This window comes from Bombina bombina, chromosome 9 (genome assembly GCF_027579735.1).
Source record: "Bombina bombina isolate aBomBom1 chromosome 9, aBomBom1.pri, whole genome shotgun sequence".
Lineage (NCBI taxonomy): Eukaryota > Metazoa > Chordata > Amphibia > Anura > Bombinatoridae > Bombina > Bombina bombina.
Genome location: NC_069507.1, coordinates 187,635,148 through 187,659,196, shown reverse-complemented (window position 1 = coordinate 187,659,196; position 24,049 = coordinate 187,635,148). Strand labels below are relative to the sequence as shown.

At 38.1% G+C, this 24,049-nt stretch overlaps 2 protein-coding genes across 3 annotated transcripts in view; one reads left to right on the top strand and one right to left on the bottom strand.

Annotated features, from left to right (window-relative positions):
• Positions 1 to 9,040, top strand: part of BCCIP (BRCA2 and CDKN1A interacting protein) — a 30,143-nt gene extending 21,103 nt beyond the window's left edge. The window contains exon 7 of the mRNA XM_053692519.1: positions 8,766 to 9,040. Within this exon, the coding sequence (XP_053548494.1) occupies positions 8,766 to 8,936 (171 nt within the window). The 3' untranslated portion in view covers positions 8,937 to 9,040. The remainder of the gene's footprint in view (positions 1 to 8,765) is intronic.
• A 72-nt stretch (positions 9,041 to 9,112) lies between these two features.
• DHX32 (DEAH-box helicase 32 (putative)) overlaps positions 9,113 to 24,049 on the bottom strand; it is a 195,249-nt gene continuing 180,312 nt past the window's right edge. For both annotated transcript variants that reach the window (XM_053692517.1, XM_053692516.1), the window contains 3 exons: positions 20,414 to 20,601; positions 11,267 to 11,448; positions 9,113 to 9,491 (listed from right to left, as the gene is read on the bottom strand). In XM_053692517.1, coding sequence (XP_053548492.1) covers positions 9,302 to 9,491; positions 11,267 to 11,448; positions 20,414 to 20,601 — 560 coding nt within the window. In that variant the 3' untranslated portion in view covers positions 9,113 to 9,301. The remainder of the gene's footprint in view (positions 9,492 to 11,266; positions 11,449 to 20,413; positions 20,602 to 24,049) is intronic.

Below are 24,049 nucleotides of genomic sequence, written 5' to 3'. Positions count from 1 at the left end.
GCCAATCATGAGCTTAAAGGGACACTGAACCCAATTTTTTTCTTTTGTAATTCAGAAAGAGCGGGCAATTTTAAGCAACTTTCTAATTTACTCCTATTATCAATTTTTCTTCAGATATTTCTTCTAATGAATAAGTTGTATTCAGTCTCCCATGCATAACCTACCCCAGCTAAGGCCAAGTTTCCTCTGAGGTGGTGAAGTTAGGAAACTGGTGGTTACATAAAAATTCTCCATAGACTTTAATGGAGAGAAATGTTTTTTTACCACCACAATGGAAACTAGGAGTTAGTTGGCAAGCATGTACGGGAATTCACATATCGATAAATACTGAATCTGCATATTCAATAAGAGATCACATTTGTACACAATGAAAGACAAACAACCAGTTCTTCTATAGTTTAGGCCTTACCACTGGCAGTGAAACGGACTGAGATTTATTCATTTTATTTGTCTAGAGCGGAATTTTGCAGTTACTAATTTACTACTAGTAGCAATTCCATTTTTCCTCTAGGTTTTCATTTGGTCATAAAAATCTGTTGTATAGCAACATATCTGTTAAAGAAAGTCTCATTTAATATACGCTCAGATTAATTTAATTACAATTGCATATGTATACTTAAATGTATTCTGAGTTCCCTAGTTGTTCACTTTGATTAGATTGCCATAAAATTCTGGATTATTATAGTTTAAATTTCCCCTCTTCCTCCATGATTTTAACTTTGTGAAATTATTGATTAAATTAAAAGGTACAATCTTAGAATGACATACTGCAGTATATTTGTCTGAAATCTGCACTGTAGCCTCTCTGTGGAGAAAGTGAACACATTTCAAAGGTAAATAATTGGAAAATACAAAATAGTTAAAGGGACAGTGTACCTTTTAAATTTTTCTCCCCTTTAAATTGTTCCCAATGATCCATTTTACCTGCTGGAGTGTATTAAATAGTTTACTAAAATAACTAATTTTACCTTTTTATATCAGCATTTGAAATAGCTGCCTTTTTTCCTGTGGTATTTCTAGCTAACCACAGTAATTTAGTTGGTAAAAGTTAGAAAGTTCCATTGTTTTGCCGTTTATAGTTAGGAACTTCACAGGAAGGGTTAGGCTTATGAAACCTGCCATATGCACTTCCAGTTTTCAGAATTGGAAAATGTTTAATTTTCAAAGTTAAAGTGAATGTAAATTTTGATGCTAAAGTGCACAGCTTTTAAAAATTTGATTAAAAAAACACGGGCACTTTAATTCATCAACATTTACATTTCACTGTTTTCTTCAAAAACTTACCTTTTAAACTTGACAGCCACTCCAGCTTCCCCCGGTCGTCCCAAGCCATTTCTGACATCAGAAATGATAGATTGGTCAACCTCCAATCACGGCTACCCCCCAGGGGAATATGTATCTGATTCAACGCCGTGATTGGAGGAAGCCGGATTCCTCATTTTAGACTCAGGAAGAGGCTTTGCGACAGGCAGAGGAAGTTGGAGCGGCTGTAAAGTATTTTTTCACAACACGAGTGAAATGTAAATTTTGATGAATTAAAGTGCCCCTGTTTTTAATCAAATTTTTGAAAACCGGGCACAAATAATCACACAAATAATCTATAGCACATATAAGCTGGACATAGCATCTAATAATAAATAGCACTTCCTGGGAGCTCAGTTACCAACTACCATACCACCAATGGCAGGCCTGTAGACGGACTTGCATAAGCAAACATATATGATTTGTGAAATGGAAAATGTGATCTTTAAGTGGCACTTAAAGCTACATATTTTGCCTGAAGTAGACAGAGCTAAATTATTTTTGATTTGCTCATAAGGGTCAGCAATACATAAAATCAATCTGCTTGCTAATTGCTGTCAAATAGAACATTATTTGTTGCATTCTGATAAATGTTACACATTTGCAACACATTTCACTAAAGCTGCTATATTTGATGATTCTTTAATTTTAAAGGGACAGTCTAGGCCAAAATAAACTTTCATGATTCAGATAGAGCATGTAATTTTAAACAATTTTCCAATTTACTTTTATCAACAATTTTGCTTTGTTCTCTTGGTATTCTTAGTTGAAAGCTTAACCTAGGAGGTTCATATGCTAATTTCTCCTACATTGGTGTATCCGGTCCACGGCTTCATCCTTACATGTGGGATATTCTCAATCCCTACAGGAAGTGGCAAAGAGAGCACACAGCAAAGCTGTCCATATAGCTCCCCTCAGGCTCCGCCCCCCCAGTCATTCTCTTTGCCGCTCTAACTAGTAGCATCTCCCCGGGGGTGGTAAAGAGTATGTGGTGTTAGTTGTAGTTTTTTATTTCTTCTATCAAGAGTTTGTTATTTTAAAATAGTGCCGGCTTGTACTATTTACTCTGCAGCAGAAAGTGAAGAAGATTTCTGCTAAGAGGACTATGATTTTAGCACCAGTAACTAAAATCCATTGCTGTTCCCATGCAGGACTGTTGAAACCAGATAACATCAGTCGGGGGGAACAGTTTGCAGGCTTAACTGCTTCAGGTATGATCAGTCATTTTTCTAACAAGACCCAGTAATGCTAGAAGACTGTCAGAAATTCCCTCTGGGGTAGGTAAGCCATTGTTATTAGATTCAGCAATAAAAGGATGGCTTATTTTAAGGGCTTATGCTGGTTGACACTATTGTGGGCTAATCGGTTGCTTTTTAGCAAGTTTTCAACTTAAATAGGTGTTTTTTTTTATCAATTTAAAACACTTTTGGGGATTAATTTGCGCCTGGCACTTAGTTGGACACCTAATCTAGTTAGAAAGGCCCCTCCACTCTGGTATGCAGAGGAAGGAAGCCTCATTTTCGCGCCTCAATTGTGCACTTGTTTTGACTAGCCAGTTCATGCAGCTTCACGTGGGGAGTCCGGAGGCATCAGGAAGGGCTCCAGGGAGGCTTATATTCTTACCAAAATAACCCTAAGGAAGGTAAAAGCCACAGGGCAAGCTGTGGCAGAGTACTGTAGTGTGTTAACCGGTTAACTGCTGTTATTAGCTCCGGTTTGGGCATTAAGGTGTTAATTGGTCTGAAAATTTGTGTGCAACCTTTTCAAAGCATTATGACACTGTGGTGAAAATTTCATAAAAATCGGATGTGTTTTTGATGGTTTTATTATGTTTCAGTAATAAAGTGTGCACTTTTATTATTTAAAGAGACAGTAACGTTTTTGTCAAAAATAAATTTTATTGCATTGAAGTTACTTTTAAGTCTGTTAAACATGGCTGAACCTTCAGATAGTCTATGTTCAAAGGCCAAGGTGGTTCCCCCATTAAATTTATGTGTGAAATGTGCTATAGCGTCCAAACAGCTTAAGGACCGTACAATTACACTTAAAGATATAGCCCAAGATGATTCTTTAGCTGAAGGGTGTGAAGATAGCTCGCTATCCTCCCCTTCTGTGTCAACACCAGCTATGCCCGCACAAGCGATGCCCAGTACATCTAACGCACCAATTGCGATTACTATGCAACAGTTAGCGGCAGTAATGGATAATTCTCTCTCAGCATTTTTATCCAAACTGCCAGCTTTTCCTAGGAAGCGTGATTGCTCAGTTTTAAACACAGAAAATGAGCAAGCTGACGCAGAGGATAATTTATCTGTAGTGCCCTCACATTAATCTGACTTGGCGGTGAGGGAGGGCCTGTCTGAGGGAGAAATTTCTGACACAGGGAAAGTTTCTCAGCAGGCAGAGCCTGATGCCATAGCATTTAAATTTAAGCTAGAACACCTCCGCGCCCTACTTAAGGAGGTCCTAGCTACACTTGAAGATTGTGATCCTTTGGTGATCCCTGAAAAATTGTGTAAAATGGACAAATTCTTAGAGGTCCCAGTACACACTGATGCATTTCCGATACCTAAGAGGGTGGCGGATATCGTGACTAAGGAGTGGGAGAAGCCAGGTGTACCCTTTGTTCCCCCTCCTATATTTAAGAAAATGTTCCCAATTGTTGACCCTAGAAGGGACGCATGGCAGACTGTCCCTAAGGTAGAGGGGGCAGTTTCAACGCTAGCTAAGCGCACGACTATACCAATCGAGGACAGTTGCGCTTTCAAAGATCCTATGGATAAAAAATTAGAAGGTTTACTTAAGAAAATCTTTGTTCAACAGGGTTTTCTTCTTCAACCAATTTCTTGCATTATTCCTGTAACCACTGCAGCGGCTTTTTGGTTTGAGGAACTAGAAAACTCGCTCCAAAAGGAGACTTCTTATGATGAAGTCATGGACAGAATTCACTCCCTGAAGTTGGCTAATTCTTTCATTACAGACGCCGCTTTCCAGTTAGCTAAATTAGCGGCGAAAAATTCTGTTTTTGCAATTGTGGCGCGCAGAGCGCTTTGGTTAAAGTCTTGGTCGGCGGATGTGTCGTCCAAAACAAAATTACTTAATATTCCTTTCAAGGGTAAGACCCTATTTGGGCCAGAGTTGAAGGAAATTATTTCAGATATCACTGGGGGAAAGGGCCATGCCCTTCCACAGGATAGACCTTTCAAGGCTAAAAATAAGTCTAATTTTCGTTCCTTTCGCAATTTCAGGAACGGACCGACTTCCACCTCTACAGCCACTAGGCAAGAGGGTAACGCATCCCAGCCCAAACCAGCATGGAAGCCATTGCAAGGCTGGAACAAGGGCAAACAGGCCAAGAAGCCTGCTGCTGCTACCAAGACAGCATGAAGGGGTAGCACCCGATCCGGGACCGGATCTAGTAGGGGGCAGACTTTCTCTCTTTGCTCAGGTTTGGGCAAGAGATGTTCCGGACCTCTGGGCACTAGAAATTGTTTCTCAGGGGTATCTTCTAGAGTTCAAGGACCTTCCTCCAAGGGGGAAGGTTCCACATATGTCTCGCTTATCTTTAGACCAGATAAAGAGACAAGCATTCTTACGTTGCGTAGAAGACCTATTAAAGATGGGAGTGATACACCCAGTTCCAACAGCGGAACAAGGACTGGGTTTTTACTCAAACCTGTTTGTAGTTCCCAAAAAAGAAAGAACTTTCAGGCCAATTCTGGACTTAAAAATTCTAAACAAATTCCTCAGAGTTCCATCATTCAAAATGGAAACCATTCTGACAATTTTACCAACGATCCAGGAGGGTCAATACATGACTACCGTGGACTTAAAGGATGCGTACCTGCATATTCCTATCCACAAAGATCACCATCAGTTCCTCTTTCTGGACAAACATTACCAGTTCGTGGCTCTTCCGTTCGGTTTAGCCACTGCTCCCAGAATTTTCACAAAGGTGCTAGGGTCCCTTCTAGCGGTGCTAAGGCCGAGGGGCATTGCAGTAGCACCTTACCTAGACGACATTCTAATACAAGCGTCGTCCCTTCCCAAAGCAAGGGCTCATACAGACATTGTTTTAGCCTTTCTCAGATCTCACGGGTGGAAGGTGAACATAGAAAAAAGTTCCCTGTCCCCGTCCACAAGGGTTCCCTTTCTGGGAACAATAATAGACTCCGTAGAAATGAAGATTTTTCTGACAGAGGTCAGGAAGTTAAAGCTTCTGAACGCTTGTCGAGTTCTTCAATCCATAGCTCAGTGCATGGAGGTAATAGGACTAATGGTTGCGGCAATGGACGTGGTTCCTTTTGCTCTAATTCATTTAAGACCATTGCAACTGTGCATGCTCAAACAGTGGAATGGGGATTATGCAGACTTGTCTCCCCAGATTCAAATGGACCAGAGACTCACTCCTCTGGTGGCTGTCTCTCTAGATCACCTGTCTCAGGGAATGAGTTTCCGCTGACCGGAGTGGATCATAGTCACGGCCGACGCCAGTCTTTTGGGCTGGGGCGCGGTCTGGGAGTCCCTGAAGGCTCAGGGTCTATGGTCTCGGGAAGAATCTCGTCTCCCGATAAACCTATTGGAATTGAGAGCAATATTCAATGCGCTCCAGGCATGGCCTCAATTAGCGGAGGACAGATTAATCAGATTTCAGTCGGACAACATCAACTATGGGGCATTCCGGATCTGATGGCGTCACGTCAGAACTCAAAAGTTCCAAGTTACGGGTCCAGGTCCAGGGATCCCAAGGCGACACTGGTAGATGCCTTAGCAGCGCCTTGGTCGTTAAATCTAGCTTATGTCTTTCCACAGTTTCCTCTTCTCCCACTGCTAGTAGCCAGGATCAAACAGGAGAAGGCTTCGGTAATTCTGATAGCTCCTGCGTGGCCACGCAGGACCTGGTATGCAGACCTGGTGAATATGTCATCGGTTCCACCATGGAAGCTACCTTTGAGGCAGGACCTTCTAATTCAAGGTCCATTCGTACATCCAAACCTAGTCTCTCTGCAACTGACTGCTTAGAGATTGAACGCTTGATTCTAGCTAAGCGTGGGTTTTCGGATTCAGTTATAGATACCCTGATTCAGGCTAGAAAGCCTGTCACTAGGAAAATTTACCATAAGATATGGCGGAAATATCTTTGTTGGTGCGAATCCAAGGGTTACTCATGGAGTAAGATTAGGATTCCAAGGATTTTAGCTTTTCTCCAAGAAGGATTGGAGAAAGGTTTGTCAGCTAGTTCCTTTAAAAGGACAGATATCAGCTCTGTCTGTTTTGTTACACAAACGTCTGGCAGCAATGCCAGATGTTCAGGAGTTTGTGCAGGCTTTAGTCCGAATCAAGCCTGTCTACAGACCTGTGGCTCTTCCATGGAGTCTTAATCTAGTTCTTTCAGTTCTTCAGGGGGTTCCGTTTGAACCTCTACATTCCATAGATATTAAATTACTATCTTGGAAAGTTTTGTTTTTGGTTGCTATCTCTTCCGCTAGAAGAGTTTCTGAATTGTCTGCTTTGCAGTGTAATTCACCCTATCTGGTGTTTCATACAGATAAGGTCGTTTTACGTACTAAACCTGGTTTTCTTCCAAAAGTGGTTTCCAATAAGAATATTAACCAGGAAATAGTTGTTCCTTCTCTGTGTCCTAACCCAGCTTCTAACAAGGAACGTCTGTTACACAATCTCGATGTGGTTCGTGCTTTGAAGTTTTACCTAAAAGCAACTAAAGATTTCAGACAAACTTCGTCCTTGTTTGTTGTCTATTCTGGTAAGAGGAGAGGTCAGAAGGCGACTGCAACCTCTCTGTCTTTCTGGCTGAAAAGCATCATCCGGTTGGCTTATGAGACTGCTGGAAGGCAGCCTCCTGAACGAATTACAGCTCACTCTACTAGAGCTGTGGCTTCCACTTGGGCTTTCAAGAATGAGGCTTCTGTTGAACAGATCTGTAAGGCAGCGACTTGGTCTTCACTGCATACATTTGCCAAATTTTACAAATTCAATACTTTTGCTTCTTCTGAGGCTATTTTTGGGAGAAAGGTTTTGCAAGCAGTGGTGCCTTCCGTTTAGGTTTCCTGACTTGTTCCCTCCCTTCATCTGTGTCCTAAAGCTTTGGTATTGGTTCCCACAAGTAAGGATGAAGCCGTGGACCGGATACACCAATGTAGGAGAAAACAGAATTTGTTTACCTGATAAATTTCTTTCTCCTATGGTGTATCCGGTCCATGGCCCACCCTGGCATTTTAGTCAGGTTTAAATTTATTTTTATAAACTACAGTCACCACTGCACCCTATGGTTCTCCTTTTTCTCCTAACCGTCGGTCGAATGACTGGGGGGGCGGAGCCTGAGGGGAGCTATATGGACAGCTTTGCTGTGTGCTCTCTTTGCCACTTCCTGTAGGGATTGAGAATATCCCACAAGTAAGGATGAAGCCGTGGACCGGATACACCGTAGGAGAAAGAAATTTATCAGGTAAACATAAATTCTGTTTTCTTAGACCTTGAAGCCCACCTCTTTCAGATTGCATTTTAACAGTTTTTCACCACTAGAGGGTGTTAGTTCACATATTTCATATAGATAACACTGTGCTCGTGCACAAGAAGTCATCTGGGAGCAGGCACGGATTGGCTAGACTGCAATTCTGTCAAAAGAACTGAAAAAAAGGGGCAGTTTGCAGAGGCTTAGATACAAGATAATCACAGAGGTTAAAAGTATATTATAAATGTGTTAGTTATGCAAAACTGGGAAATGGGTAATAAAGGGATTATCTATCTTTTAAAACAATACAAATTCTGGTGTAGACTGTCCCTTTAAATATTTTATTTTCTCCTTTCATGGGCATAGAAAAAACCCCATTAAACAGCAGGAGCGAGCTGCACTTAGTCTTATGGCGCGGTCGGGCCGGGCTGTGACTATACAGCTGGCCCGATGCGCTTTGTGAATATAACAGACCCGCTCAGCAGAGCCCAGAGAGCGGGTCTGTAAAACAGAGTTTTTTGCTAAAAATAAAAATGCAATATTATGTTAAATAATGGTTGGCTAATGTTATATAATTCTGCACTATGTGCAGAATTATATAACATTAATTTTAAGGTTTACTGTCCCTTTAAGAAATTGTGTAGTGTCTAGCTTTGCAGTAGTTTAAAAGGGATTTATACCATTTACTATGTTTTGGGAAGCCATTTAATAGTTAATTCTCAAGTACTTTATTTTTCCCAGTTGTTTACTTTTAATGTTTACAAATTTTATAAGCTTGTTAATTTCTACACAATTCTGGTATAAACTGGTGTTGATTTTTCAAAACTTTAAATGTACAGAATATCGGCCTGAAAGGAGGTCAATAATCGGTATCGGCCCTGAAAAAACGATATCTGTCTATCCCTAATTTTGAGAGCGAGAAATGACATAGTAATGTTTCATGGTAAAAACTTAATGCTCAAGTGTTGTTGTTTTTTTTTAATGTCGACAGAAAGCAATTCTGAAGTTCAACTACTCTGTACAGGAGGAGAGTGATACCCAGTTGGGAGGACGATGGTCTTTTAATGATGTTCCTATGAAACCTTTCCGAACTGTAATGTTGATTCCAGCAGACAGAATGAATCCAATCATGGAAAAGCTCAAAGAATATCTGTCAGTGTAAATGATTTCCTATAAAGAACAGAATTTTATGAAATTATAATTTTTGAATGCATTAAACTAAGAACTAGTTAACTATGATTGTTTTATAAAAAAAATTGCATATGATTTCAAATTGTACAGTATCCTGTATCATTGTCATCCAAACTCTTTAAAAAAAACAAACACTTAAAACCATGATCGAAACAAATTAATTTTATATAGACATATAGGGAAAAATGTATACAAAAGCAATTCCAGTCCTGTATAACATCGATCCTTTTGCCATAATGTACAAAAATTCAAAGTTCAATAAATTCTTCCTTTGTCTTTATGGAAGAAGAAAAAAAAAAAAACTATTGCACTTCTTGAGTATTCTTTTAGTCCATATCACTGTAGAATACACCTTTGCTCTGCGTTGCTGTCTGTGTTGTTGTCATACGTATCCTCACCCAACTCTTCCTCGTTTGACTGGGCTGATAACACATGGGATGTATTTTCTGAAGCCTTCTGCAGTATCTCCTTGCTCTCACTAGGTGGGAGATTGCTGAAGAAATACTGGGGTACAAACTGCATAAATCTGAGGATAGACACCAAGAGAGATTTATCTTAACACTTGACACTGAAGGTTGTGTGATGTAAGCTTGGTGTGTGTTACCCAATTAAATTATTTAGTTCCTGCTGTCACATGCTTTAAAAAATGACACCACCCTTTCAAATTCATAAGATTATCTCCTTTGCATTCCATTAAAATCGCACCATTCCTTTGTCTGGAATGTGGAGACTATTTTTTTTTAAATGTCTATAACCAAATAATCAAATATACATCTTGTTGCTGTGCATTGCTTTTATGTCTGTTTCACAGTTCAGCCATTAAACAGAACAATGTACCTTTTTTATTTTATTTAGAAAAAACAAACAAAAAACTGGATGCCAACCCCTTTATCGCTCTCTTTAAAAAAAAAAATGTCAGGCTTTCAGTTTTCAAAAGGGTTGTTTGTCTCTCTATGATCCTGGCAAAGTGGCAATCGATCATCTGAAACAGGAGCCAAAATGTGCTTTTGGCTGAGGGAGAAGGGGCTCTTACGGAGCACTTATCTGTACACCTAAACTGACAAGTGACCCCACATTTGAAAGAGGATAATAAAAGGTGATAAGGCTTTCTGTAGTAGCTTAGAAACAGGCAGAAATTTAGAGGTTTAAATTTTATAGACAACCTCTTATCACTTTTTCACAACAGGAGACTGCTAGTTCATGTAGGCCATATAGATAACATTGTGCTCTATCCCGTGAAGTTGTGCATGACACTGCACTAATTGGCTAAAATGCAAGTTAATAGATAAGTAAATAACCATATGATCAGGGGGCTGTCAAAAGGGGCTTAGATACAAGGTAATCAGAGGTTAAAAGTATATTAATATGACCATGTTGACTGTGCAAGACTGAGGAATGGATACTAAAGGGATTATCTATCTTTATAAACAATAACATTTTTGGAGATGACTTAAAGGGCCATAATACCCAAATGTTTAAACACTTGAAAGTGATGCAGTATAGCTGTAAAAAGCTGACTAGAAAATATCTCCTGAACATCTCTATGTAAAAAAGAAAGATATTTTACCTCAAAAGTTCCTCAGTAGCCACCTCCCATTGTAAAGGATTTCTAAGCAGCATTTTAGTGTGTTTGTCCTGGGACATCTGAAGGGATGAGCATTGTGCACTCTCATATTATTTCACCAATCAGGTAAAGGAAGCTTACTATGAAATCTCATGAGAGTGAAGTCAAATCTCATGAGATCACAGTAAAAGTTCATGACCTCAGCACTGCTGATGCTGATTGGCTGCTGTTCATTTCTTCATTTTTTTTTACCTGCAGCTGGGAGCAGTTGAGTATAACTTTTTACACAGAACTCACTCTGCTGAGCTGAGGAGATTGTGAGGTAAAATATCTTCCTTTTTTACATAGAGATGCTCAGGTGATATATTCTTGTCAGCTTTTTACAGTTATACTGCATCAGTTTCAAGTGATTTAGCATATGAGTATTATATCCCTTTAAGTTTGATTAGCCATTATGTTCCGAGTCATATTGTTTAAATGCATATGACTTGACTGGATTAACAAGTTTGGCTAAAATGTTGGTATAATTGTTAGGTCTTGGCAGTTACTGCAAAATGGTTTGAAAGGAATTGGTCCAGCAGAGTTTGATATGATAACCTCTACACACTTCTGTTTTGGAATATATTATACTCCCCACCCTTTTCTACATAAAATATAGGTATATTGCTCTCCTTCCATTTAAGCCAACTGTAATTCAAATAATGTGATGTTTGGTTAAATGTTCTGTTCATACTTACAAGTCTGGGGAGATCTCAGATGCTATTCTGATGCAACTTTTTTCTCCAACACTAAATTCATGGAAGAGAACCCACTCTGGAAGTTTTTGTCCTTTACAGTAGCCAGTATATGGGTGTAGTTGACCCACTTGCTTATGTGTCAACATGATATAATTTCCTAAACCATCAACGTCACGAGCAATCTAGAAAATAATGGCACATTTTACTAAAATACATACAGTATTTATATAATCTCACAATGACTGTTCACGATAATTTGCTTTTATTTTGCCCCCTTTTCATGTAATTTAGCTTTGAAAATAGATCATTTCTAATTATCAAAACTTGAAATGCACCCTGCTGACTTATCAAGGCTAACCAAGCTACATATCTGTCCCTAATAGGCTTTATCAGCTAACACTTGCAAGACCATGCATTGTATACTAACTGACAGCGGCAAGCCTTGTTGTCTGTGGACTAAAGCCCAGATTGGCTTCTCCAAATAAGGCAAATGGTGGGTGGAGTTTGGCTATTTCAAAAATAGCAGTAAAAAGGATTTGTTTTAAAAACATTAGTCTATAGTAACACAACAGAAATATCTAGCATTTACAAAGTGTTTACTGTACCTTTAAGGGATTAAGGTTAACCCTTTGAGTGCTAAGTTGATTTAAGTTTTTTTTTTTTTATCCCCAAGACTTACACTGTAGGAGATACAGGCTTCTAAGCAGCATGCCCCCTTTCCCTATACTTGTAATTTTTAAATAAAGTTCTGCGGTGACATCACTGCACAGAACGTGAACCGCCGGCGATGTCTGTCACTATACAGGCCTGATAGCTGGGGTGGGAGCCCCCAGATCTCACTCAAGGTGGGAGAGTGCTAGCGACGGCTTTGAGCCGTCAGCACCTGAGTGGGAAAGGGACATGAAACCCAGTTTCTGCCCCCCCCCCCCCCTCTCTTATAATTCAGATAAAACATGTGATTTTTTGTTTACAAATAATTTTTAATTTGGTTTTAGAATTAAAAGTAACACTTGAACACGCAGGTCCCCTGTTCAAACAGACACAGGTCTGTAAACAATTGCTATCAAAACATTGATACGTCATAAGTAAATTGCAAATATTTGTGGTGAAAATAGTTCACCTAGGAACAAAGTCAGAACAAGTTGCTTTAAAATATATTAATGAATTTGATCGCATATATTGAGGAGCAGGTTCTGCAGACATACAAAAGGAGTAAGTGATTGCTTTAAAGAAAAGGCAAGACTATTAGGAGGTATCAGGGCTAGTTGTAGAAGACGACTGCTTAGGAACTGTATAGAACAAATCTATAGCTGATGGATAACCACCAGGTATCATATGAGGGAGAAGTAGCTAGAGGCGCTTAGATCAAGGGCTTTTGTACTTCAGGAGGAGAATAATATATTCCAGTGGTACATAATATCATGGCAATCTCTCAATGTTCCAGTAATATAAGCTAAAACAGTGAGACATAGGAGCATGAAAGAGAAGTTAACGTAGATTGGAAGGTCACTAAAGGGTCTTAGGGTGAACAGACACTCATAAGTAACTGGATGTCTAGAGTGTTACTTCCTTAAAGTGAAGGTAACAAAAAATTCCAGAGACTAAAAAGATACACATTGTACCTAGCACATACAATACCCTGGACACACTGATCCTACCATAACCAGTACCTAGCACACACTGGACCTAGTACAAACAGTGCTTAACATACACTGAACCTAGCACACATAGAGAACTGCATCTAATGGGAAGCCATTACTGGGGTATTATGAACAAGTGGGTCTGTAGATGCTGGTGCCCAAACTTAGCACCCTGAAAACCCACACTGCATTAGAGTATACAAATAGCAAAATATAATTGTGCTACACTTTGAAGGATTTATGCCTTGGAGTTATGTACAGTGACATCCTGGAAGTAAACCTACTATGGAGGTTTCATAAATGTTAAGGAGGGTAGTACAATAATCTACGCTTGTATAGGGAACATATATGTTCATAGGTAACTAGCATAACTAAACTTTGACTAGAATATAACAATAGACTGAACTAAAGTTTCCACATACGACGTCTCTTGTTGTATGTGCAGGTTTGGACCATATAGTATCTTATGCATAATAACAAATACTTTTTATAACAGAAAATTATCAGAATAGGGATCCCATATAAACAATTAGCTATAAGGAAAAGCAATGGTTAAATTGAGATACCATTAATTGGTGATGAGGCATGTCCATTTAAACATAGAATAACAAATAGCCCGATATAATTCTATATTTACTGCACTGTAAACTTTATATGCGTTATTAAATATGATTTCTATACATAAAAGCCAACCTAAAATCCATGGCATATACTGTGTGTGTGTGTGTGTGTGTATATATATATATATATATTTATATATTTATTTATTTATTCACTCTCTGGCTATAAGAGCTGTGAGATTGTCTCAGGTATTATATCCTATACTGAAATATTAAACGGTAAGATATCTATGAGTCTAAATATATCTTCCAACTGAATTTATGGAAGATTTATAAGGAGTTTATAGTATAAAGAACTCTCAATTCAGACCTATAAAATCCAGAAACATTTACTAAACGTTTGTACATATAGACAAGCATACATGCCTAGTAAGCTAGAGCGAATTCACCAGGCAGCAAGATCTAAAATATCCTTAGAGATACAATCCTGTGCTATAATTGGGTTCCGGTGTAAGTCCATCATATTATCAAGTGCTAGACTTTATGTAACTAGATATTATCAAACGCTCAGCAGGAATATATCTAATAGATAGACCTGGGATAGAGATGGTATCTCAGGCAGATTTTTTTTAACCAATCCCTGATCTGATGCAAAAAGTCTGGTCGGTTTTCATAGGACATTCTTGTTTGCATGAAGGAGTATAGAGGGATTGCTGTGTAGCAAGAAATGGACATGCTGCCGTTAAAGATAATGCCAAACTGATCCCAAAAATGACATCTTCAGTTCAGAGCATATCGTGGCACCTCTTGGGGATGGGCTTTTAAATATGAAGGTAGGAATGTCCCCATCAATATTGTGTACCTCGATCCCCAGCGATACAACACTGCTTACAGTTGCACTCTCCATCTGTTGTCCTCGCCCCCAGGATCAAACATTAAGCATATGGGAATCATCGTAGGCTCGTTAAGGGATGTCGTAAACATTTAAAGAAATGGTAAAGTCCAGGAGACAGCAACATGGTGGGAAGGTACATATTTTACCTTAAAAATAGTTATGTCCCATTCCCTATTACCGACACTTTGTGACCTGATACTGGGGTGCTGTGCATGTGCAGGCCTCCTCCGCTGTCACCCATTTGCGTTGCTTTATTTTAATGCACTGATCAGAGGCAAGGTCAGCACCATAAAGTTACGATTGTAGCATGGCAGTCAAAAACTTAGGTTAGCTGTATGTGTACAGCCATACTCAATGTACAAGCCCCAAGCCGTGGCAAATAGCGGGTGAGTGTGCGGTATAACCCCTGTGGCAGTCGGCCTCTGTTATAGTCGTGCTCTGTACCACAATCACGGACCCTTCTGTCATGTGCTAAGCTTCTGTGGTAGTGCGAGGTGGTAGTGTCGGGGGTTTTCATTGAAGTATATATGTTGTGAGTGAGGCGTTGTCTTACCCCTTATGTCTATGTACCTCCTTTGTCCCCAAGCTCGGTCATATTGGAGCTCAATTGCATGCCCGTAAGATTCTTGCTTGACTGCCATGATATTGCAAGATGGCATTTCTGAGACAATTCCTGCATAGTATAGGGATATACCGCAGTGTCGCAGTGTTTCTCCGTGCCAGTTAGACACTAAATTTTGAGCAGAAACCGTTTTGCGCTTTAGCCTCAAGTCACCTGCAACCGGTCTATCTCAGATGTAAGGAATGCATTTGTGGTCTTAAATCAGGTTAGACTGTGTTCCGTTAGAGGAGCTCCCAGAGTACACAACCATCTTTCCTATTTACCTTTAGCTAATTTGCTTTGTTCTCTTAGTATCCATTGTTGAAAAGGATACATAGGTAGGCTCAGGAGCTGGTGATTAGTGGCTGCATACATATGCCTCATGTTATTGGCTCACCCATGTATGTTCTAGCTCACATTAGTGCACGGCTTCTATTTTTCAACAAAGAAATGAAAATAGTTGTTTAAAATTGTATGTTCTATCTAAATCAATCAAAGAAAATGTTTGATTTCATATATTTTTAATTGTCTATGTGAAGAAATATAATATAGCCATATAATGAAATATCTTCACTACATGTAAATCTGTGAAATCCTATTATGAGCCTGTAGTTACTTTAGGCATAAAGGGAATTTCATTCAGTGGGCAGTAGAAAAGGAGCAACAGCTGGCTACCAATGGGGATATTATAAGTGAAAAAATCACTTGTTGACTGATTCCGAACTATTAGTTTCTTTGTTACCCCAGTGAATTTTAAGTGAAGTTCATTACGTTCCCATTGATCGTCTCAGACATCTCATAAAACTAATTATGCTGTCGCTATTAGCCAAAACAATAAGATGCGGAATAGCCGCAAGCATATAGGGAATTCTACAACAATGCTTGTTAAGAACTGTGTTACTTAGGAAAGAGAAAAGAAGGTTAAATAAGGCTCAAAGTACTACATCAAAATCACTACTTGGACAGTTGGGATAAAAAAATGATTCCACAAAGTGGATAAGCTTGTATTATCTACAATAAGTTTTTAAAAGCTTAAAAAGATTAATACAACATACAATTTGTTTCTATGCATTTTCTTGCACGTCATTGATAATGATTCTTGACTGGGTGGTACAAGATTTTTGCCACTTTAAGTCGGTACAAACATCCCTGAAGGCTTTGGAATTTCCTCCCATTCTCTTTTGTATACCCTTTCTCCCTACTATCATTCTGGTTCTACCTATTTGAAATATGGGGTTTGTAAAGGTAGCTCTGATCCAACCTAATGCGCTTTGTTTTATGAAGTCTGTCTGATATGGTGACTGCGAACCAGTAAGTTTTATTGCACCTGCAGAAGTTCCCAAACTTATTTGGCTCCAAAATAAAATCAAATATACAAAGTTTTCATAAGTAGATAAAAATGCTCTATTTCTGTTTAAACAGAATGATAGCAAAAATGCTAAAAATTCTCTGGTATTTTGGGCAAGTTTTTCTCTGAAATTCCCAGTAGAGAGAGAGTTCAATTGATCATGGCTCTTCTATGAAGATCAGCTTTTGTTTTGCCCTTTGTGTTGTATGCTGAACACAAGTCTTCTTTGCGACCTGGTTGCAATTTTAGGGTAGGTTTTGTCCTACATTTCTTACAAATTATTTTACAATAGAACTTGTGGCCTACTTTATCAAAATATGGGATTACTACTGGAGAACGGTTCTGTAAATCAATTTGTGTTCCTTTGTGCAAGTCAATCCTTGTGTTATGTCTTTTGTATTGACACTTACAAGTCATGGTATTACGTAACTTCCCCTCACTGTTGTCATTGTTGAGGCAGCTATTTATAACGGACTCTCTTGTCATCTGCCTATCATCAACTGAGAAAGTGCACTAAGGATTAGTCCATCTGTTAACAACTTGTTTTTATTCCTAACATGGCTAGAAGAGAAACGGTTTTTATGGTGACTTTATAAGCAATATGAATAGTCAGACTGGGGACCTCTTACTGAGGAATGTGCACTTTAACATAAAACCCATAACTAAAAAGCATACAAGTGAATTTCAGTTTGGAAAATAAACATGTATTAGCAAACATAGGGGTAGTAAACGTTATGTTTCATTGATGGTTTTCCATTTTATGAAGCAGATGTACATAACTACAGGAGTCTCACATTGGGCTCACACCTCTAGGGGCCCATGTGGCCCTGATCCAAGTGGTGTAGCTACTGTGGGGTTCTGGTGTCTGGCTCCTCTGTGAGCCAACCTGCAAAACAGGGCTCAAATTGCACGGGAAGTGTTTGTCTTTACAAATATGGTGGCAGAGTTTCCAAGATGGCTGTTATAGTGTTGCTGTACAGAAAAACCTGTGGCCATACTTGTATAGGAAGTGCATATCTTCTGGCACAGACTAAGGGGGAAAGCATGACTCAGGTTCATGAGTAGCTGCTTCTCTGAGTCTATGTGGTGAAAACAGCCAGAAAGAATGCAACTGAAGGGAGGGGACGGCACCACAGTCATTTCCCATGGGCCCAGTGTGGTTTAGTTACTCCACTGGCCTGCACCCTCATTCATACGCTGAGTCTGCTCTGAGAGCCCACAGAGACATTTGTTATTAGCCATGCCAGTGTTTCTCAACTCCAGTCCTCAGGCTTCCCTAACAGGCCCCATTTTTAATTATATCTAAACTAGAGCACAGGTGAAATAATCAGCTGAGAGCAGGTTAGTAACCATGGTTACTGTTTAGCTGATTATATCACCTGTGCTCTAGTTTAGATATAATTAAAATAGGGCCTGTTAGGGGAACGTGAGGACTATAGTTGAGAAACACTTAGCTATACTGCAAATTAAAGGACCACTAAACACATTAGAATATCATAATAAAAAGACAATGCAAAAGCACTTAGTTTGAATTTCAAATGAGTAGATTTTTTTTTCTGACAAATGTCAGTTACATTTTCTTTCCTAATGCATCATGTGACAGCCATTAGCTAATCACAAAATGCATATACATAGATCCTGTGAATCTTGCACATGCTCACTAGGAGCTGGTGCCTCAGAAAGTGTACGTATAAAAAGTATGTGCCCATTTAGATAATCAAAGTGAATTGGAAACTTGTTTCAAATTGTTTGCTCTATCTAAATCATGAATGTTTAATTTTTTCTTTACTGTCCCTTTACGTAATTGGCAATACAATATATAATTTTGCTGTGTTAGAATGCAAGTGCACAAGGCAGTTATTCGTTTTTTTTTATAGTAAAAGCTAATACACTAATCTATTGTAAAACTGGAATTAACTCATGCATTTCAATTTTTTGTTTTATGTCCCTTTAAAGTGAATGTAAATTTTGATGCTAAAGTGCACAGTTTTTAAAAATTTGATTAAAAACAGGGGCACTTTAATTCATCAAAATTTACATTTCACTCGTGTTGTTAAAAAAAAAAAACAAAACAAAACTTACCTTTTAAACTTGACAGCAGCTCCAGCTTCCTCCGGTCGTTGCAAGCCATTTCTGATGTCAGAAATTATGGATAGGTCATCCTCCAATCACAGCTTCCCCCCCAGGGGAATCAGTGTCTGATTCACTGCCGTGATTGGAGGAAGCCGGATTCCTCATTTTAGACCCAGGAAGAGGCTTGTGATGGGTGGAGGAAGCTGGAGCGGCTGTGAAGATTAAAAATTTACATTTCACAACAGGAGTGAAATGTAAATTTTGATTAATTAAAGTGCCCCTGTTTTTAATCGAATTTTTAAAAAACGGGCACTTTAGCATCAAAATTTACATTTACTTTAAGAAGTGCAATTGATTTTACTACGTAGATAAAAGAGCTTTATCAGTGAACAAAAATCATATTAGCTCCTTCTCGGATACAGTAGCCAGAATAACATATCAGGGCCGTTGTGTTCACCCTGAAATGTATTAAAAGGGACAGTAAACACTGTGTAATTATTATTATCAACATTTATTTATAAAGCTCCAACATTTTACGCAGCACTAATTACGATTTTTTCTGCTGTCTTGTAATAAATTAGCATAGTATATCAGTTTAAAACAATTGGAATACATGAACACCTTATTTGCTGCATTTGTTTGTCTATAGCCAAACTCCACCCACAACTTGCCTTATTTGGAACAGCCAATCAGAACTCATTAAAGGATTAGACACAGCTAGCCCCAGTAAGCAAAAGTTCCATTGTTTTGCAGTTTACTCACTGATAATCTTTGCTGAGGCCAGTTATGGACAGGTATGTGGTAGCGTTATGCTGGTGAAGCCTGTCAAGTGCATTTACAATCCCCAGAGTTAAATTACATGAAAGGAAGGTAAAAAATAAACATTTAAAGGGATAGTAAAGTCAAAATTAAACTTGTATGATTCAAATAGAGTATGCACATTTTAAGACACTTCCAAATGCACTGCTATTTATAAATGTGCTCTGTTCCATTGATTTCTGTTGATATCGTACACCACTGGGAGCTGGCTCCTGATTGGTGGCTGCACAGCTAGGTTCCAGAGATGCATTGCTGTTTATTCCGCAAAAGGGATAACAAGAGAATGAAGCAAAATTGAATCAAAGTAAATTAGAAAAGTTGTTTAAAATTGTACGCCCTATCTGAATCATGAAAGAAAAACATTGGGATTTCATGTCCCTTTAAATTGACTGCCAATATGTAGAAGATCAGCATAATTACATACCTTTAATTTAACAGCTTTAAAGGGACATTAAACACTAATGCATTTCATGCACCTCCCTCTAAATATGGGTTTCACTGTAGGTATCTGAAGGAGAGTTGCTGCGCATATGCAAACACATCAGCACTAGAATGTAGTGGAAGCCAGATTTCAACATGACTAGAGGGAGGTAGGGATTAAAGGGCCATTATACACTCATTTTTTCTTTGCATAAATGTTTTGCAGATGATCTATTTATAAAGCCCATAAAGTTTGTTTTTTAAAATAAATGTATAGTTTTGCTTATTTTTAAATAACATTGCTCTGATTTTCAGACTCCTAACCAAGCCCCAAAGTTTTATTTGAATACTGTCAGCTACCTTCTCCAGCTTGCTCCTGTTTGTGTAAAGGGTCTTTTCATATGCAAAAGAGGGCGGGGGGGGGGGGAGTGTCTTATTTGCCACTTGTAGTGGGCTTTCCAGCTACCTTTTCAACAGAGCCAAACTGACAGCTTCTAAGTAAGTTTTTAAACAGTTTTATACTGGATTTTTATATCAGTATCTGTGCATCTTATTCTTTATAGTAGTGTCTATTACCTGCAGTTATATGAAAATGAGTGTATACTGTCCCTTTAACCTCAATGCTGTACTTAAAATTAAGTGTTTAATGTCCCTTTAAATGTATTATAACTTAATTTATTAGTCTGTTATATTTTTACAGTACTGAATTGAGAATTTTTAGAATTACATTTGTCTTGAGATAAAAAAACAAACACGTGTCTGTGATGGGCTATTCAGTAGCTTGCACTTACTTGCATAAAGTATCCAGACAAAAGAGATTTCTTTATGTTCAGAACATTTTCCTCTGAGCCAAAGCCAGGTTCAGTAATTGGAAGTTCAATGCGCTTCATTATGTCCAGCAGCTCCAGTCTTATGACGCATGCCATCTCCAGTGCAGTAATATTTAGGTAATAATCCTGACACCATTTTTCAACATTGTCTGTTAATTGAAAAAAGAAACATATAGTTGCGAATGATCTTGAGATTTAATAGCATTTGGGAAATAAACATTAAACTTAAAGGGACAGGAAACCCCAACATTGTATTTCATGATTTGCAAAGTACATACCATTTTAAACAACTTTCCAATTTACTTCTATTGTCAAATTTGCTTTGTTCTCTTGTTATCCTTTGCTGAAGGAAAAACATTGCACTACTGGTAGCTAGATGAACACATCTAGTCAGCCAATCACAAGAGAAATGTCTGCAGGCACCAATCAGCAGCTAGCTCCCACTAGTGTAGGGTATATGTGTATTCTTTTTTAACAAGGGATACCAAGAGAACCAAGCACATTTAAAAATAGTAGTGAAATTAAAAAAGTGTTTTAAAATGACTTGCTCTATCTGAATCATGCAAGTTAAAATTTTGACTTTTCTATCCCTTTAAAGGACCAGTCAACACAGTATATTTGCATAATCAACAAATGTAAGATAACAAGACAATGCAATATAGCACTTAGTCTGAACTTCAAATGAGTAATCGATTTTTTTTTCTGACAATTTTAAAAGTTATGTCGTTTTCCACTCCCCTTGTACCATGTGACAGCCATCAGCTTATCATAAATGCATACATGTACCATGTGACAGCCATCAGCCATTCACAAATGCATACACACTTATTATTGCACATGCTCAGTAGGAGCTGGTGACTCAAAAAGTTTAAATATAAAAAGACTGTGCACATTTAGTTAATGGAAGTAAATTTAAAAGTTGTTAAAAATGGCATGCTCTATCTGAATAATGAAAGTTTCATTTTGATTGAGTGTCCCTTTAAGTAGGTCTCAGTATGTTTAAGCATACAGTACACAAGGATGTTGATAGTCTTTATAGGTTTGGCATTTCATTCACATACATCATCTCTAATACCAGTTTTTAAACTCCTACATGAACACATCCTCTGTAATTTTTCAATCGTTTTTTTTTTTCATTTTTTAGAGAAAGTAAAATGATTAAAGAATAGTTATTTTACGTGACATAATATAGAAAAAAAACAAAATACAAAACAGTTATATAAAAGAATTTGTCACCATCGATAAAAGGTAGATAGGAACCAGCATTTTTAATTCTTCTGTTGTCAAATTGACCTCATTCTTTTGATATAGTTTGTTAAAAAGCACGCCTAGGTAGCCTCAGGAGCAGCAGTGCATTACTGGGAGCTAGCTTGTGTTTGGTGGCTACACACATATGCCTCTTGTTATTGGATCACAAGATAGCTGCCAATGGGGCAATGCTGTTCTTTATCTGTGCGTTCCCCCTTCACAGAGGTTAAACGTAATCATTTGCAAGCAACACTGCAATTACAAAATGCTCTAACATACAGTTAGGTTTGTAAATATTTGGACACTGACCCAATTTTCATAATTCTGGCTCTGTACGCCATCACAATGGATTTTAAATGAAACAACGGAGATGCAATTTTAGTGTAGACTTTCATCTTTAATTCAAGGGGTTGAACAAAAATATTGTATGAAACATTTAGGAATTGCAACCATTTTCATACACAATCCCCTTATTTCTGGGGCTCAAATGTAATTGGACAAATTATCACAATCATAAATAAAATGTTTACTTTTAATACTTTGTTGAGAATCCTTTGTAGGCAATGACTGCTTGAAGTCTGGAATGCATGGACATCACCAAACGCTGGGTTTCCTTTGTGATGCTTTGCCAGGACTTTACTGCAGCTGTCTTCAGTTGTTGGTTTGTGGGTCTTTCTGGCTTAAGTTTTGTCTTCAGCAAGCTCGATCTGGTTGGGATCAAAGGATTGTCTCGGCCATTGCAGAATATTCCACTTCTTTGCCTTAAAAGGACAGTCTAGTCCAAAATAAACTTTCATGATTCAGATAGGGCATGTAATTTTAAACAATGTCCCAATTTACTTTTATCACCAATTTTGCTTTGTTCTCTTGTTATTCTTAGTTGAAAGGTAGGCTCATACACTAATTTCTTAGACCTTGAAGGCCACCTCTTATCTGAATGCATTTTGACAGTTTGTCCACAACTAGAGGGCATTAGTTCATGTGTGTCATATAGATAACATTGTGCTCACACACGTGGAGTTACCTAGGAGTCAGCACTGATTGGCTAAAATACAAGTGTCAAAAGAAATGAAATAAGGGGGCAGTCTGCAGAGGCTTAGATACAAAATAATCACAGAGGTAAAAAGTGTATTAATATAACCGTGTTTGTACCCAGAAAGATTTACAGTCTAAAGGATGCTTTGAAGTAACTGACTGGTTTAAGTATTCACAACTATGTCATTATGTACTAACTAATAAGGAAAAAGATAAGATACTTAGGCCATTAACAAAATTGGAGATGCTGTGTAATTCTAGGGTAAATATTAAACATGTCCTCTCTAAGGCATATGGTATTTTACAGGATAGTATAGATTCCCTCCCCCCTTATGTCAAGAACTGGCAAACAGAACTAAATATGGATATTGACCCCAAGACATGGGTAAATATATTCCAGCGCACAGCCAAATCTTCCATATCAGCTAGAATGTTAGAACAAAACTTAAAGATCTTAACAAGATGGTATCTTACACCAACTAGAATTAAAAAAATCTATCCACATACTCAGGATAATTGTTGGAGAACCTGTGGAGAAAGGGGCACATTATCTCATATTATGTGGTTTTGACCAAGAATTAAGCAATTTTGGACTAACATATTACAAGTAATAGACAGTAAGGAAGATAGGAAGAAATTGAATAATTTCCTCACAGCAATATTAAATAATTTGGACTTCAAAGGTAGTAACCCTAGAAGATATTTATACCAAATAGTTCTTAACAGCGCAAAAAGTTTAATATTAAGCAAATGGAAGACAGTAGAAATCCCCACAAAAGACTGGATTAACAAAGTTAATGAAAATTTGCTGAATGAAGAATATTTTTATTTATATAATAACAATTATGAAATTCCTAAGGAAGCAAAGGTTATTTGGGAAAAGTTAATAAGGGATTCTCAATCTCTCCCGGTGTAATAGGCAAAGGGATGAGAATATTCTTGGCATGTTTTTCGTTTCATTTTTTTTTTCTATTCTGTTGATAGTAGAAAGGTGATCCATTATATTATTTGTTGGCATGTGTATTTGTTTTTGTATGTGTTTTAAAAAAAAAAATATATAACCGTGTTTGTTATGCAAAACTGGGAAATGGGTAATAAAGGGATTATCTATCTTTTAAAACAATAAAAGTTCTGGTGTAGACTGTCCCTCTCCTGAGTTAGGCCTTCTCTGCTGCTATCTTTAGACGCAGAGAAGGCATTTGATAGGGTGGACTGGAAGTACATGTGGGCGGTGCTGGAGGGAATGGGTTTCAAGGGCTCTTTTATGACTGCACTTCAAAACATATAGTCTCACCCATCAGCTTGGGTGAGAGT